The sequence below is a fragment of the Melanotaenia boesemani genome, chromosome 4, assembly GCF_017639745.1.
Source record: "Melanotaenia boesemani isolate fMelBoe1 chromosome 4, fMelBoe1.pri, whole genome shotgun sequence".
NCBI classification, from domain to species: Eukaryota; Metazoa; Chordata; class Actinopteri; order Atheriniformes; family Melanotaeniidae; genus Melanotaenia; species Melanotaenia boesemani.
Genome location: NC_055685.1, coordinates 29,138,309 through 29,152,764, shown reverse-complemented (window position 1 = coordinate 29,152,764; position 14,456 = coordinate 29,138,309). Strand labels below are relative to the sequence as shown.

The following is a 14,456-nucleotide window of genomic DNA, read 5'->3' as shown; positions in this document are numbered from 1 at the left end:
AAATAAAAGTTCAAACACGACAGCTTTCGATTTCCATAGATTTTGGTCAAGGCTTGTCAATAATTTGACATAAGGGATTTAAATGTGTCCCATATTGTAATGTTCTGACACAAATTTTTAAATGTCACACAGAGTAAATTTTCAGCCATTTGTAAAGTCTATTTAGGTTGTTTTATGGTGGAAGCTTTAACTCTGGAGCAACAATAGATGCTACGTACACACTATTCAACAAACTTTTTTTTTTACTTTCTGTTCACGTGAGAATGTCGACTTTGTCCTCTTAAAGAGACAGTCTCACCTTTGCTTTTGCCCATTACAGCAGAGAGGACGCCTGTCACTTTAAAAGAGCCTGACAGTAACTGGTGAAAGAGGAGTATGTCAGTTGATTCCATGCAGGGCTTTTGCATTCTCATACTTCACTGACAACCTTTGGATTTCGCCCCCCAGGGCTGGTAGGCAGCTCCTCCGTGCACGGTAACAATTGGCTACTCGCTTCTTTCTACGCTCCATCGTCGATCTTTCACGTACACGTCATGTGCCGCGAGCGTGCACAATGCTGCTGGAACCCGATGTCCCCCGTCCGCGCCGCAGTCCCTTATCGGAACGCTTGAAGATTAACGAGGTTCTCCTCATCCTTTAGATCTCACGCGCAAGTGACACCTGGATCCCACAGGCCAGGAAGCCGACACAGTAGGGGGACAACGCACCGTCTTGGACAGAAAGAGGCAGGAAATCGGTGCTGCATCGAACAACGGCAGAGCCCCGGTGTCATGACCGAGAAACGGATGTCCCGGTGGTATTTCGGCGGGCTGGCGTCCTGCGGAGCCGCCTGCTGCACGCATCCTCTGGATCTCCTCAAGGTGAGGGGGCTGAGGTGTATGGTAACCCTTCGCCCAATGTGCAGGAGTGTAGGCCTGAATGCCAGGATACAGCTGTTTCCAGCTGTAATAGCTTAGGACAGAATCAATGACAATTAGGCTGCTCAGCACTTGACTTATCGGCTTGTCTTTTATGGCTTCGGATAACACAACACGCTTTTTAAAGCAGCTGTTAGCTTTAGCTCTTAGTTTAGGTAGCCTACCACATGTCCTGTTCAAGGCCTGTAGAATATAGGGCACAGGTCAGCCCAAATAACTGCACGTATCTACAGTTTTAGAATCATAATGAAAAGTTATGTGCTGCTTTGATATGAGTTTAACCAGGGAGCAAAGTGCTATTGGATGAAAGTGTGCATTCGTTCCTGATTTTCCATTGCGTCTCTGCCAAGTGCCAAAACCTCTCTAAAACCATCTCTAAAGACCTGCACATGACCATAATAACACTAAATGGTCTTCAGGAAGTCATGTGAGCTGTAATTATATGTAGAAAGTAAGTAATCAGCGAACTCTGGAGTTCCTGTGTCCAGTTCCTCTCTCTCTCTCTCTCTCACTCTCTCTCTCTCTCTGTGTGTGTGTGTGTGTGTGTGTGTGTGTGTGTGTGTGTGTGTGTGTCTGACAGACAGTGCCACTTAGTTGCATATTCCTCACTGCATAATTATATGTGTTACCTACCAGAGGAGAAGGGAAACTTTTACAAAATATAAAGAATGCAAATGTAGCTGCAGTATGCAAACCATCCTACCTTACCGTTATCTTTAGATACAGTGAAATCTGGAACAGAATGGAGGTTTCAGATCTAATGGGAAACTGAAAAAGGGAGAAATATCTTTGTCTTTGTGTGAATTATACAGCTTTTTTTTTCTTCATAAGAATTTAAAGGTTTAGTACTGAGCAGCTTTTGTAGTGTGTACAAGGACTAAACGACCACGTAATGAGGTAAATAATCCAGATCAGTATAGGTTCCTTAAGAATTTCTCAGTGGCAAGTTTTTGGTGTCAGTATTCATGAGTACCACACAATTAAAACTTTATTCATTTTTTTAAACTTTATTTACTGAATTCTTTTGACTCATTCAATCATAAGAAATTAGTCGACAGAAATTCCATTGGTGTGCAAATACTGTAAGAATTGAAATAGTTTAAAAAAAGAAAGAAACAAAGAAACAGTGAATGTAAAAAGAGGACAGACGGGTCACAAAAGAGCTGAAAGTACAGCCTGGTCTGTTCTCTGAAGGTGCCAGATTATGACTTTGTATCAACGGCGTAAAAAGTCTAGATGTGTACATTGCTGTGTACTTACTACATGGCTGTAAAACCTCACAGCCAGAAATCTAAAGTAGAATGTCTAAATGTCCTGAGGTGTAATTTAGAGGAATGAATGGATTTTTTTTTTTTTTTAAACCAGTAAGTCGGTGTTGCCCAAGCGCAGACGTCACGTCACTTTTCATTGACCTCCTCTTGTGTCAACCCAGACTTTCATGCACCATCAGCGCTTGTGAGGCTGACACAAACAGCTGTCATCTCATTCATTACATTTTTATGGAACAAAACCCTGTAAAGTAGTATATATGACTGTCACAACAAACTGTTGCCTCATTGACGGTATTTTTATTTGCACTGATGAATCATAAATTTCTGCTGAACATCAACATTTAGAACTCATCAACTTGTGGTCATTCAAATTATTTCCAGACTTGTTTTGCTCTAAGAAAGTCCTGATTTTCTTTATAGCCACAGCAGCATCAGACAAAATGACCAATCAAGCAACTTAAAGACATCTGTGCAGTGAATTGGGTTAAACTTGCATGTGTGAGGATCTTGTTAGAAACGGTGGAATAATTGTTTTTCTTAGTCCACAGCTTTGCAGTATCAGCCACACTTTTGTGAATAATATTATTTTCACCTCATACACTAACACGGGGTCGGTACGGTGGTTCACTTAAATGTTCTTGCGAAGTTGAACTGTAGCTTGACTCGACTGTGCGCGTAAACGCAGTCATTAATACACAAAGACTAATGGAGTTACAATTCAATCACATTTAGTGCAAACCCTCCAAATTTTAGACTAAACTGACTTATTTTTTAAGACTTGTGTATCTATTTGACTTATGTACCTGATTTTATTTACAGCATTTATTCACTGGATTCTTAATGGCTTTCATATTTGTATATTTTTTTAGGAACTGTCGACCTTTTTAATGTTTAATGTCTCCTTAAGTTTATGATCGCCGTGCAGTGGTTGTTTGTATGTGATTGTAGGAAAGTCTATTCAGGATAAACAACAGTTGTCTAAACTGAACTGAAAGACCTGAAAGTAATTTGTTACTAAGATGCTGACCCGGTGTAACACATGATAAAAATCAGCACGTTAGCCGACTAAACTCTAAGCACCATTGCGTCACAGAACAGGCATCGTGCCTGCAGGGTCTTTGTTTTCATTCTTTCTCTTGAAAGAAGGCCATGACAACAATGACTACTCAGATTGCAATCATTTTTGCAGCAGCTTTTGTCAGTCATTGTTTTAAATGAGGTGTCATGTAGAAATGCTTGTTACAAACACCCTATTGTGTACAACTTTTCTAACCAGGACAAAGTCAATACATTGTACTAAAGGTTACTTTTTGGGCTACTTGAACTGCTGTGGAAGGAATTTGGTGATTATCGAAGGTTTAAACAAATTTAAACTGAATGTTTAACTTTGTCCCGTTTAATGCTGAAACCAGTGTGTGTGTGTGTGTGTGTGTGTGTGTTGGCTGCAAAGCTCCACGTTGCCACTGATTAATCAGAACTGAGTGACTGAAAAGATGAGATGAATCCCACAAACCTTTTATCCAGATTAGTGATGGGGGAGGAAAAGTGTGTTCTGATGTGTTTGGTGGCCTTCAACTGAAATCTTAATCAGAACTCAGTACAAAGGCCATATTGAAGAGGCTCTGACCCCCTTCGACAAGGACAGCACATGCTCACATTGTTGCATTTAAAACACCTGTGCATGGTGTCACGACAGCATGAAATAGTTTTCTATCTTCTGACTCGATCTTTATTTGGGCTAAATGAGCATTAGTTACTTTCAGGATGTCGCAGCTTCATTCTACGTGAATCTCTCTCCAGGTACACCTGCAGACGCAGCAGGAGGTGAAGAAGAGGATGATGGGGATGGCCATTCATGTGGTGAAAAATGACGGGGTGCTGGCTCTTTACAACGGCCTCTCTGCTTCTCTTTGCAGACAGGTATGTGTGTCGTTTATAGATTTTTTTTTTAAATTAATGGTCATCATTTTCAGCATATGAAGAATGATTTTATAGGTACTTTTGAGGCACTTACAAATGTGGATCTGGATCTGTTACGACCCCACCTCGAAATCCAGGGGACAAAAACAAGCCGGACCAAACTTAAAGATATATACAACATTTTATTATAAACCCAGGTTCCAATACAAACACAAAACAAAACAACAAAAGGTGTCCAAGGTACGGGATATCTAGTCCAGTTAAAGTAAAATGAAAACCAATTAACTAAAGGTGTCCTCAACTGAGGTAACAATTAACAATTAGCAAATACAAATTAAGTAGTTCTCTTTACTTATAACTTTAACAACCTATACAATTTTAAACCACTATACAAACCAAAATCTTATTAAACTTACTCTAAGCTTCTTTTGTAAACCAAACCAAAATCAATACCACAAAATAAATCAAAAGCTATTTAAACTACAAATCAAATATAGCTATAAAACTTAACAAAAAAAACTATTCACAAACGATGAGAGCGAACAATCTCAATTTGCCTTAAACCAAACACAATCGTTTAACTATCGGGAAACCAAATGCTCTTACAATCAACCAACTACTTCAACAACACAGTCCCAGATGGCAGGCTGAGGGCCTAATGACCAGCTACCCTGGATGTTGGCTCTTCCTCCCTTTTAAAGACCAGGTGTTCCGCTGGTTGGTTTGGCGGGTCTCTCAGATCCACAGCCAATCGCAGAGTTGCAATCACACAGCAGTATTTGCATTAACACAGAACCCGGCCACAGGCAGGGGATGTGACAGGATCCAAATAGGTCTAATAAGAGAGCAAACTGGTCCTAAATAAAACTATAAAATCTATAAAATCCGAATCCTATACATTTCCTGCATGAAGGCCAGAAAGTAAAACTTGCAGATTATCTGGAATGCACAAATTAGTTAAGCTTATCACTATCGCTGCTAACAGTGCCAGTTAAGACATGAGTACAGTGGGAGTTGTATTCTGTTTAGAATGTTGCAAGTGTACTCCTGTGGTGTGTAAGGCAGTTTTAACTTTATTATTGCAGCTGCATCTTTGGTGTGTGTGGCAAAGAAAAATATAAATGCACAAACAATTTGAAGAAAATGAACATGCAGGTTTATTATGAAGCAGTTTGGTGTTGATATATAAGTAGTTTGGAAAGATGAGAAAATCAGTAGCTTTATATTTTTAATTTTGTTATTTGTTTTCCTGGTGTGTGGATATTTGGTCTTTATCTGTGTGATGTGTGGACTGCGCCCTCTAGTGTTCAGTGTAAGGAAATGCTTTTCATCACAGCTGCAGTCTGAAAGGTTCATCTTAGCTGTTTTCCATCCACTTTGGAATAATTTAATGGAATTACTGCAAAAGAACAGCAGTAGTTATACAGAAAGTAAAAATAGGTTGGACTTCCAGATCGTCATCTTTATGAAAGACATTGTTAAAAGGCTACCACAGTGCTACACCTTTTTAAGAGCTGACTTTCATACTTATCCAGGCCTCTGGGGGTTTTGTTTGTCTTATACAGTTTGTGCTGCCAACCATTTTTTTCCCCGGCTCGTTCTAGTGACTGGGAAAAGTAAATGTTAAATCATAATTAAAATATGGAATTCACACAGCTGTTGGATTCTCTCTTTTCCCTTTCAAAGACGGGCCTCTACTCTGTCTGTGAAGGTTCTTAATAAGACTTTGTTGGCAGGTAGTTGAAGCAGTTGGAGGTGCTGGCACCTGGGTCATCTCCCAGAGGCAACAGAGGGTCATCGTATAGCTCCCATAGAGATGCTGCTATAAACTCAGTGTAAATAAAACAGCTGGTTATGTTCCTCTCTAGATCGAACAGTTCCAGTGTAGAGCCTGATGTCTGTGTGTCAGGACAAAGAAGTTGTACCTGAATACAAAAACTTTGAGGTCTCAATAAACTCTAAACTCACTTTTAGACCACAGGTAAAAAGGTTTGCAGTAGAGACAAAGTCAATGTCTCAAATTCTCACTTCATAGCTGAAGTGTAAATGTGTGCTATGATTATGTCCCATATCAGCTGCTTTTCAACAGCTTGGTTTCAGGCAAACACGACTACACTAAGATCTTAACACTAGTACATTTGCAGTAATGTAGAATGTCTCAGGAAAATTAAATCAGTCATTACTTGGACACTCAGCAGATCTCCAGAGGAGTACAATGCACGATTAGCAGATATGTAGGTCAGACAGTCACCGTCTTTCTTTTAAAGCAGAGGAAACCCAGAAACATCTTCAGCTTAGCTGTTTCACACTCTTTTTATTTTACTGAAATAGCAGCTTGCTGGTTGACAGTATATTAAAGATGAAAACTTTAATTTGGCCTTTGGATATAAATATTGTTCCAGCTAAGAAGATGGTAATTTGTTATGTGCAGTGTTTAAAGAATCACGTGTTCTTTGCTTTTACAGGAAAAAAAATCATTGTTTAAATCAGAGATAATGACACTGTAATTAATAAAGGTTATTGAAGATCCTTCTTCTCTTCTCTTCTCTTCTCTTCTCTTCTCTTCTCTTCTCTTCTCTTCTCTTCTCTTCTCTTCTCTTCTCTTCTCTTCTCTTCAGATGTCCTATTCCCTCACCAGATTTGCCATCTATGAGACAGTGAGGGACATGATGGGCAGCACAAGCAAAGGCCCTATGCCCTTTTACCAGAAGGTCCTGCTGGGAGCCTTTGGGGGTAGGAACACACACACACCCCACATATAATTTTTCTTACTTCTGTTTTCTTTTAATCCCTTCTTTCTCTCACACACATATCGTACATACGAGTGCAGTGCTGAGACAAATGTTCCAACAAGATTTTTCTGCTAACAGGATTCACCGGTGGGTTTGTTGGCACGCCGGCAGACATGGTGAACGTCAGGTAACAATGTTTTGTTTTTTTTGTTTTTTTGGCTCAACTTCAGTGATATTGGGACAGGTGAAAGGAATCATTAAATGCTTTTGCTTCTAGGATGCAAAATGATATGAAACTACCACCAGAGCTGAGGAGAAAGTGAGTGTTCTTTTCACTAAATATTCAGTCTGGAAGTTCTTGGGAATTTAACACCAGTTTTGTGCCTTTCTTCCAGCTATAAACATGCCATTGATGGGCTTTATAGAGTCTTCAGAGAAGGTAAATAAAATAAAACTGGTTTCTAACTTCATCTTTAGCTAAAGCTGCCATCATGTCTGACCTCTGACCCCTATCCTGTCATGCAGAGGGTTTAAGAAAACTGTTCTCAGGAGCTTCCATGGCCTCAAGCAGAGGAGCGCTGGTCACTGTTGGACAGGCAAGTCACATGACTAAAAGTCAGGTTATTGGCCGAGATTTATTCTCACGAGTTACAGAACGTTCTCTTAGAGGCAGAATATGCATGATAAAGGATAAAAAAGAACAAGTCATTCCTTCATTCATGTCATGTGACTCTTGTGTGTGTGTTGGGATATGTTGAATTTCTCCTGATTAACACTGCTGCTTACCATCACCTGCGGCTCTGTCTAAATTACACATTTGTCTTTTTGGTTTTTTTTTCTTTCATTGCCCGTTGCTGCTTCAAAATGTTTGACTCCTTCTCTGGCTTGGAACTTGTTTATGAGTTAACGGACCGTGCTTTCTAAGCACATTCACACACTAACACCTCACTTGTGATAATAAGAGAAAAATGCTCAGTGGCCTTAAATGTAGGATGTTTTTTCCTTTTAAGTGTAGAACACTGCAATCTGTCGATAGTTGAGGAGAAATTGCATCCGCTCTTTTCCATGTTGACCAGAGATCGTAGGTCATCCTAGTCCCAGGTGTGTTATGTGTGGTTGCAGCTCAGAGCCCACACAGTTAAATGAAAGACCTTAACCCATGAGCTTTATCTGAAATGTCAGAGCATCATCTGAACTGGGTCATAAATTCAGTTTCAGAGTGCGAAGTGCAGGGAGGCTGAATACTGAAGGCAAGCGCTGTCTTTTATCTTCTGCTTTTCTTTACTGGAATACTAATTTTTTTATTATTTATAGCTGGCGTGTTATGACCAGGCCAAGCAGCTGGTGTTGGGGACAGGCATGATGGGGGATAACATTCTCACTCACTTTGTTTCCAGCTTCATTGCTGTAAGTATAGATTGTGTTTGTTTGCTTAATAAGTTTCCAGCACTCCTTTTTTCTGTTGACCACAGCTTGTGTGAACTCTTCCTGTGCAGGGAGGCTGTGCTACATTCCTGTGTCAACCTCTGGATGTGATAAAAACAAGGTTGATGAACTCAAAAGGAGAATACACAGTGAGTGGATCAATCAGTTTTCTTTGTGTCGTCTCATCTTTTTATTCTTTTCTATTTTCTTTTTTTCTTTATTTTTTTAACACAGTTTACTTCTCTCCTCAGGGGGTGGGGCATTGCTTACGGGAAACTGCCAGACTGGGCCCACTGGCGTTTTACAAGGTACAAAAACATATCCTTGTGAATGGTAAACTCCCTGCCTGCAACTGAGGTGTCGGAGAAAAGAAAACCACTTTATATAAAATCATAAAGACCTTGATAGTAACATGTAGAGCACCATGACCTCACAATATAGAAGCATCTTTATTCACCTGTTGTCCAATCAGCAAGCTTTGGCCCAGAGAACACGACAGGGTTTATGGATCGTGTTCACATATGGCTTCTTCTTTTGTGGATAGTGCAGTGAACTGTTCACAGACCGATGATTTAAATGATGGAATAATCCTTGTCCACTGATGTGTCCAGGTTTCCAAAATGTTTTGAGATCATGATCTACAGCAGATTATGGAATAATCAAAGTTTTCACAAGTTTAGGTTGAGGAACATCATTCTGATTTTTTTTGCAAATTGCTGTACCTCTTTACCGCATCATCACGCGGCGTCCTGGAGGAAAAAGTTGTATAGTTCTGTTTCTCAGCCTCAGTGCTATAGCTGTGGAAACACTGGGATCAGAGCCCAGATGGCTCTCGTGTGATTAAAACTGTAATGTAATGCTCTGCTTTGTTACAGGGCCTCGTCCCCGCAGGGATCCGCTTGGTTCCACACACGGTCCTCACCTTTATTTTCCTCGAGCAGCTCAAGAAATACTTTGGCATCCGCATCATCTCCTGATCTGCTCATTGATGCCGTCACGGCAGACCACCATGCTGCTTCATCATTGTGCTCTACATCATTTTCAAGAAAAGAAGGGAAGGAAGGAAACGTGAACAGGTCATGGTTGGCTTGTGCTTGATTTCCTTCGTCTTTTTCCTCCTACCTCTATGCCACAAGTCCAAGTGAAATGATTTTAATTCAAACGCACAAATGTATGGAATCATCGAGCCACTGTCGGAATAATAATGAGAAATAAATGATTTTACATATAACGGTACTGTAATTAGATTGTTACAATGACAGACTGAGTTCAGGGGAGCCCAGAAATTCAGCTGTCAAGTTGATGATGGGATTAATTTTGACTTTAGTTACAAATGAATTTTTTCATTCTGGTGTCACACAAAACCAAATTTACCATTGATGTGTGGTGCCTTTGCAGCCCACACCAGCTCATAACTAGTAGATATGTGTTCTCTTTGGTCCATTAAAACATTCTGTTATGTGTGACCATAAGTGTGTTCGTCATATAAGTTCAAAGTTGTAAAAAAAACACAGCAGAGCATCATCATCAGTGCCCCTCTAACCAGTCTAACACATACCCCCAAAGACATTACATACACAAACTCGAACAAGCTTGTAGGTACTGAAACCGTAATCGTTGCCCGCTGTGCTGACCAGATGTGTTGGCAATGCCCATGTTGATCTCTTACTTGTTTTCTTGTCACCTGATTGAAATTTAGATTAGTAAAAATCAGCCACTAACTGGTTGAAATGTCTTGAATTTTAACCTGATGCTCCTTGATTTCATTCCACTGTCTTCCCTTCATGTGAAAACTGGAAAAGTAGTGGACCAAGCTCGTCAATGTCAGGCTTTTTCAAGCGAGGAGGGAGTTGGTGGGAAAACTGTGAAACAGAACATGATAGTTGAAATCCTGGAAATAAACAGAACCTCCTTTTTTTCCTATCCAAGTGAAATTCTGTAATGTAACTTGATCTCTACGATGCTTGTTAAATATTCCTGTAGAAAACTCCATTGTCATACAAGTGTCACATTTCCACCAGTAATGCTACTTTGTAATGTAGCTGCCTGTCAGATCTTAGGACTCAGGATGCTACCTTGTTTTATAAGGCACTTTATTATAAAACTAAAGAACCTTAACTCAAACTGAAGAACCTGCTGCATAGAAACAAATGCTGTATATTAGTATGTGTCCTAAATTTAAAAGTTAATAATTTCAAATATTAATGGTTGCTGTTGATGTTCTTGTCCTGCTGTTGACGGTTATTGTTCTGTAGTAATTTTGATCTGGATTTGTGCCCTCTTGGCTGTGCCTGCTCATCATGTTGCCTTACAGTATCTGTCCTGCAGGGGGCAGTGTTATATCGTGAAATAACCTGTTTTGTGCATCCTTTTAAGTTCTAATCCTGGGGTGAATTGTTCAGATGTTTGTAGCCAATCTTAGGGACTGTTCTATAACTCAACCACAATGTTGTTAATGATTTTATTTACATGCAAAGAAATGTAACTGGAGGGACAATTCTAGCTTGCAAAGTTACATTTTGTAGATCTTTAATAATTTTTTTAAATTAAAGCACTAATTGAAACTACTAATTGTTGTTTTTATATATATATATATATGTTAGAAGTAAATAAGATTGTTCATAAATAATTAATTTTAATTGTGTTTTATGAGTTCAAGAATCACCTGCAGAACCTCCGGGCTGTTCAGTCCCTTTGTTTTAATCGAACAAAGGGATCTTAGACAGCACAATGACCCTGGCTGTGATTGTGAATCAGGTTTCACCTTCAGGGATCCACTGTCATTAGACCAAGGACACAGTTTATTGTTGTCAAATCTACAGTATCAACTTGAGATCAGTAGGTATTTTACAGGATTGTACTCCCTCTGCAGTCACAGTGCAGTAAATTATTAGTATTCAGGCATGATGATGAAAGGAAAGGGCTTAACTCTCTTCCTTAGCTCAGATGAAAATATCTGCCCATTCCTTTATTGATATTATCCATCATATTAGTGACTGTGACCCCTTTACCTCAATTATGTATATGTGAGAGTTTGTCTTAGTATGCATCCAGCTCATTTTCGTAGTAGTCAGGGCTGCCACTTTTGCAGAGCTGTAATAAATACACACAACGGTCTCTTTATTAGGTACACCAAATGTAGACATGTAGACGTATGCTGACGCTCAAACTAATCATCAGAATGAGGAAGAAATGGGATTTAAGTGACAGCTGGACAGTAAAAGGTTAGAAAAAGCGCCACCTGGTCTGATGAGTCTCGATTTCAGCTGCAACATTCTGATGGTAGAGTCAGAATTTGGGGTGAACAACGTGGAAGCATGGATCCATCCTGCCTGGTAAAACGCTAAGGCCGATGGCGTAATTGTGTGGAGGACATCTTTTGGCATGTTTTGAGCCCCTAGTGCAGTACCAACTGAACATGGTTTAATTAAACACCACAGCTTACCTGAGTATTGTTGCTTATCATATCATAGGGAGGAGGGGGATAATAAATTCCTACTGGGCAAGAGGCAGGAAACACACTCGATAGGTCACAAGTTTGCAAAAAGTAAGTTATTAATGTAAATAAAGACAAAGCAACAAGTCAAGTAAAAACAAACAAAAATAAGAAACAACAACAACAACACAAAAAAACAGGTTATATACAAAAAACTAAAACAATCATGTTAAAGAAAACGTAGGGAACATGATCTGGATTGCTGATAAGTGCTGTCAAAGAAATATGTTTTTTAGCTTAGTTTTCAATACTGTGGAGAGAAGAACACACAAAAAGACAAAATGATTTCATGGCTATGTGTGTTACACATTATTGTGGTATGTCATTTAACTTAAAAATGACACAGCAAATTATTAGGATGAGGATGGAATGACAGGGATGGCTGTCCTCTCAGTGATAAAGAGGAATTTAAATTCTTTTCTAAAATTTACTGGGAGGAAAAGTCAAAAACAGGTCCAGCCTCTGCCGTAAATTAACTTTCCAAACTTAATTTTCTTCTTTCAGATCAACCAATGAAAGTTATTTCCTCACTGCAGAAAGGAAGTTTTCATTCTGCTTTTATTGGTCACTGAGCTGCTATCATTTTTCTTGTATATAATTCACTTGCTTGTTTACTGTGTTTTCTGATTAATGTCCCAGATATAGGTGTAACTATAATAAAAGTCGGCAAATTTATTCATGCAAAAAGAAGGAAGTCAAGCTGGAGAACATATTTTCATATGCTGTAAGTGTGTGATATTTAGATATGAGTGGATTAAATTCAATGTCTGTAAGGGAGCATAGAAACCAATTCCTTTTTTTCAGGTCAGGGCTGACTTATAATGTCATTGGTGCACATGAGAAAACAAATGTCAAGAAAAGCTTATTGTATTTTTCTTTCTTTTAAACAGGTGGATAAATTCTGTTTAGAAAACATTGTTTTACTTTAGCAGTTCTGTGCTTCCTTCTGACATCTCTGTTATAACACAAACTGTCAATCACGTCATCTGTAACTTAGAAAAGAAATGACAATTCAGAGAGGAAACACAAGCATTAAGGAAATAGTGCTGTATTGTTGATCTATTTTCTGTGTATTAGCCCTGTGATGGAATGCCACCTTGACCGGATATCCCATCCCATCGTTAACAGCTGGACTCAGCTAGCAGGAAGAAGTGGGATACAGAAAATAAATGGGAATCAAATTAACATTAAAATCAAACAAGCCCCCAAAACCCTCAACACCGTCCTTTTAAAAATATTGCTGCCAACAGGCCCCCCGACAGTCTTGTCTTGCCCCCCCGAGAAACGTGCTAGGTAAACCCAGAAAGTTTGCTTATAATAGTATAATTAATCTCAACATTAAACAGAATGAACTAATAATTGGCTATTAAATATGCGCTTAACAAACGTGTGGTCACATGTTAACTACTTTGTTCCCTCCCATTAGTAATCCGTGGTCACAACTATAGTTATCTTTTCCCCACACGCTTGTAATCCTTGGTCATGACTGCGGGATGATCTGTGGCCATGCATTAGTAACCCGTGCCTACAAGTTAACTTATTTTTTCTATTAATGTCTCAAAATGGGCTCCATACAAAGCCCTCCATGATTAATGTTGCTGTACTCAGTGCCTGTTCAATAAAGTAAACTAAATGGTGCTTTCTTAAGCTCTTAAAAGTTCATTGCTTTTTAGTGCATTAAGCACTTTTTACTTTCTATTTTCTACTGTTTGTGAAAGGCTATGAAAAAAAACTACACAAATGAAGTCTGGTGGATGTGTGCCTCCACAGTCTGAATGTTAAATCAATCAACTCAACATGTGAGCTGTTCAGAACATGAGTTAACATCGCAACCGATGCAATTTCCCAGAAAACATATTGTTCATGAGTTTATGTTGTATGAAAAGGGCACAATCTCAAAAACAGCCATATAACATATATAAATAGCCTACTCAAAAGGAAGCGGAGACTTGGAACTTAATATTGAGCCAGTTAATGCCATCACATCTGAAACTAAAAATATTTATTTATCTATCATCAGTTTCAAAGAAACGTTAGAAGTTTTAATGGAAAAATTTTCCCTATTCCCCAATAGTAAAATCTCCTCTAAAAAAGATCCTCCCTGGATCCAGGTGGCGATCTGGATCACCCCCAAAATCTAATCAGTTGTTCCTCATTCCATTTATGAGATTTTCTAAAAATAATCTATAACTTTTTGAGGTATGCTGTTAACAGACAGACAGACAAATCTACGCTGCCGATTATATGACCTCAGGCGGTGTCTGTCTGTCTATCTAGGATCGGGATAATTTTGCCATTAGAGCTTCCAACTCAAAAATAATGCCCACAAATGCTGGAAAAAAAGAAAATCCAATGGCTTGGCAAAGCCATGGTCTGCGCTCTGTAAGTGCTTTTAGTTATAAACTTTTTTTGATAAAAAAAATGTGGTTTGTCACAAAGAAACAATGAAAAAACAACAAAACTACATATAGTTCGTAAACACTGCATATTTTTCTTTTTGCTGTGTATTTTCCTGGAAACTGGGCTCTTTATACAACTGTCTTTTTTCACCTATTCAGCTATTTCTACACACTTACACACACAGAGACAATGTGGGACTCTATATCTTGTCCAAGGACACTGGAGATGTGTGATCAGTGTCTTTTAGCTGTAAAGTATGAATCATTTCACTGTGCTGAAACTTAAGAGCCATGGT

At 39.0% G+C, this 14,456-nt stretch overlaps 1 protein-coding gene across 1 annotated transcript; it reads left to right on the top strand.

The window, feature by feature from the left end:
• The first annotated feature begins 361 nt into the window (after positions 1-361).
• On the top strand, positions 362-10,832 carry slc25a10b (solute carrier family 25 member 10b). The gene is made up of 12 exons (XM_041982634.1): positions 362-474; positions 641-860; positions 3,989-4,108; positions 6,727-6,841; positions 6,979-7,027; positions 7,118-7,159; positions 7,236-7,279; positions 7,366-7,436; positions 8,155-8,247; positions 8,337-8,414; positions 8,517-8,573; positions 9,141-10,832. The coding sequence occupies exons 2-12, from the start codon at positions 771-773 to the stop codon at positions 9,240-9,242; spliced, it is 861 nt and encodes a 286-aa protein (XP_041838568.1). The 5' UTR covers positions 362-474; positions 641-770; the 3' UTR covers positions 9,243-10,832.
• Positions 10,833-14,456: the final 3,624 nt, after the last annotated feature.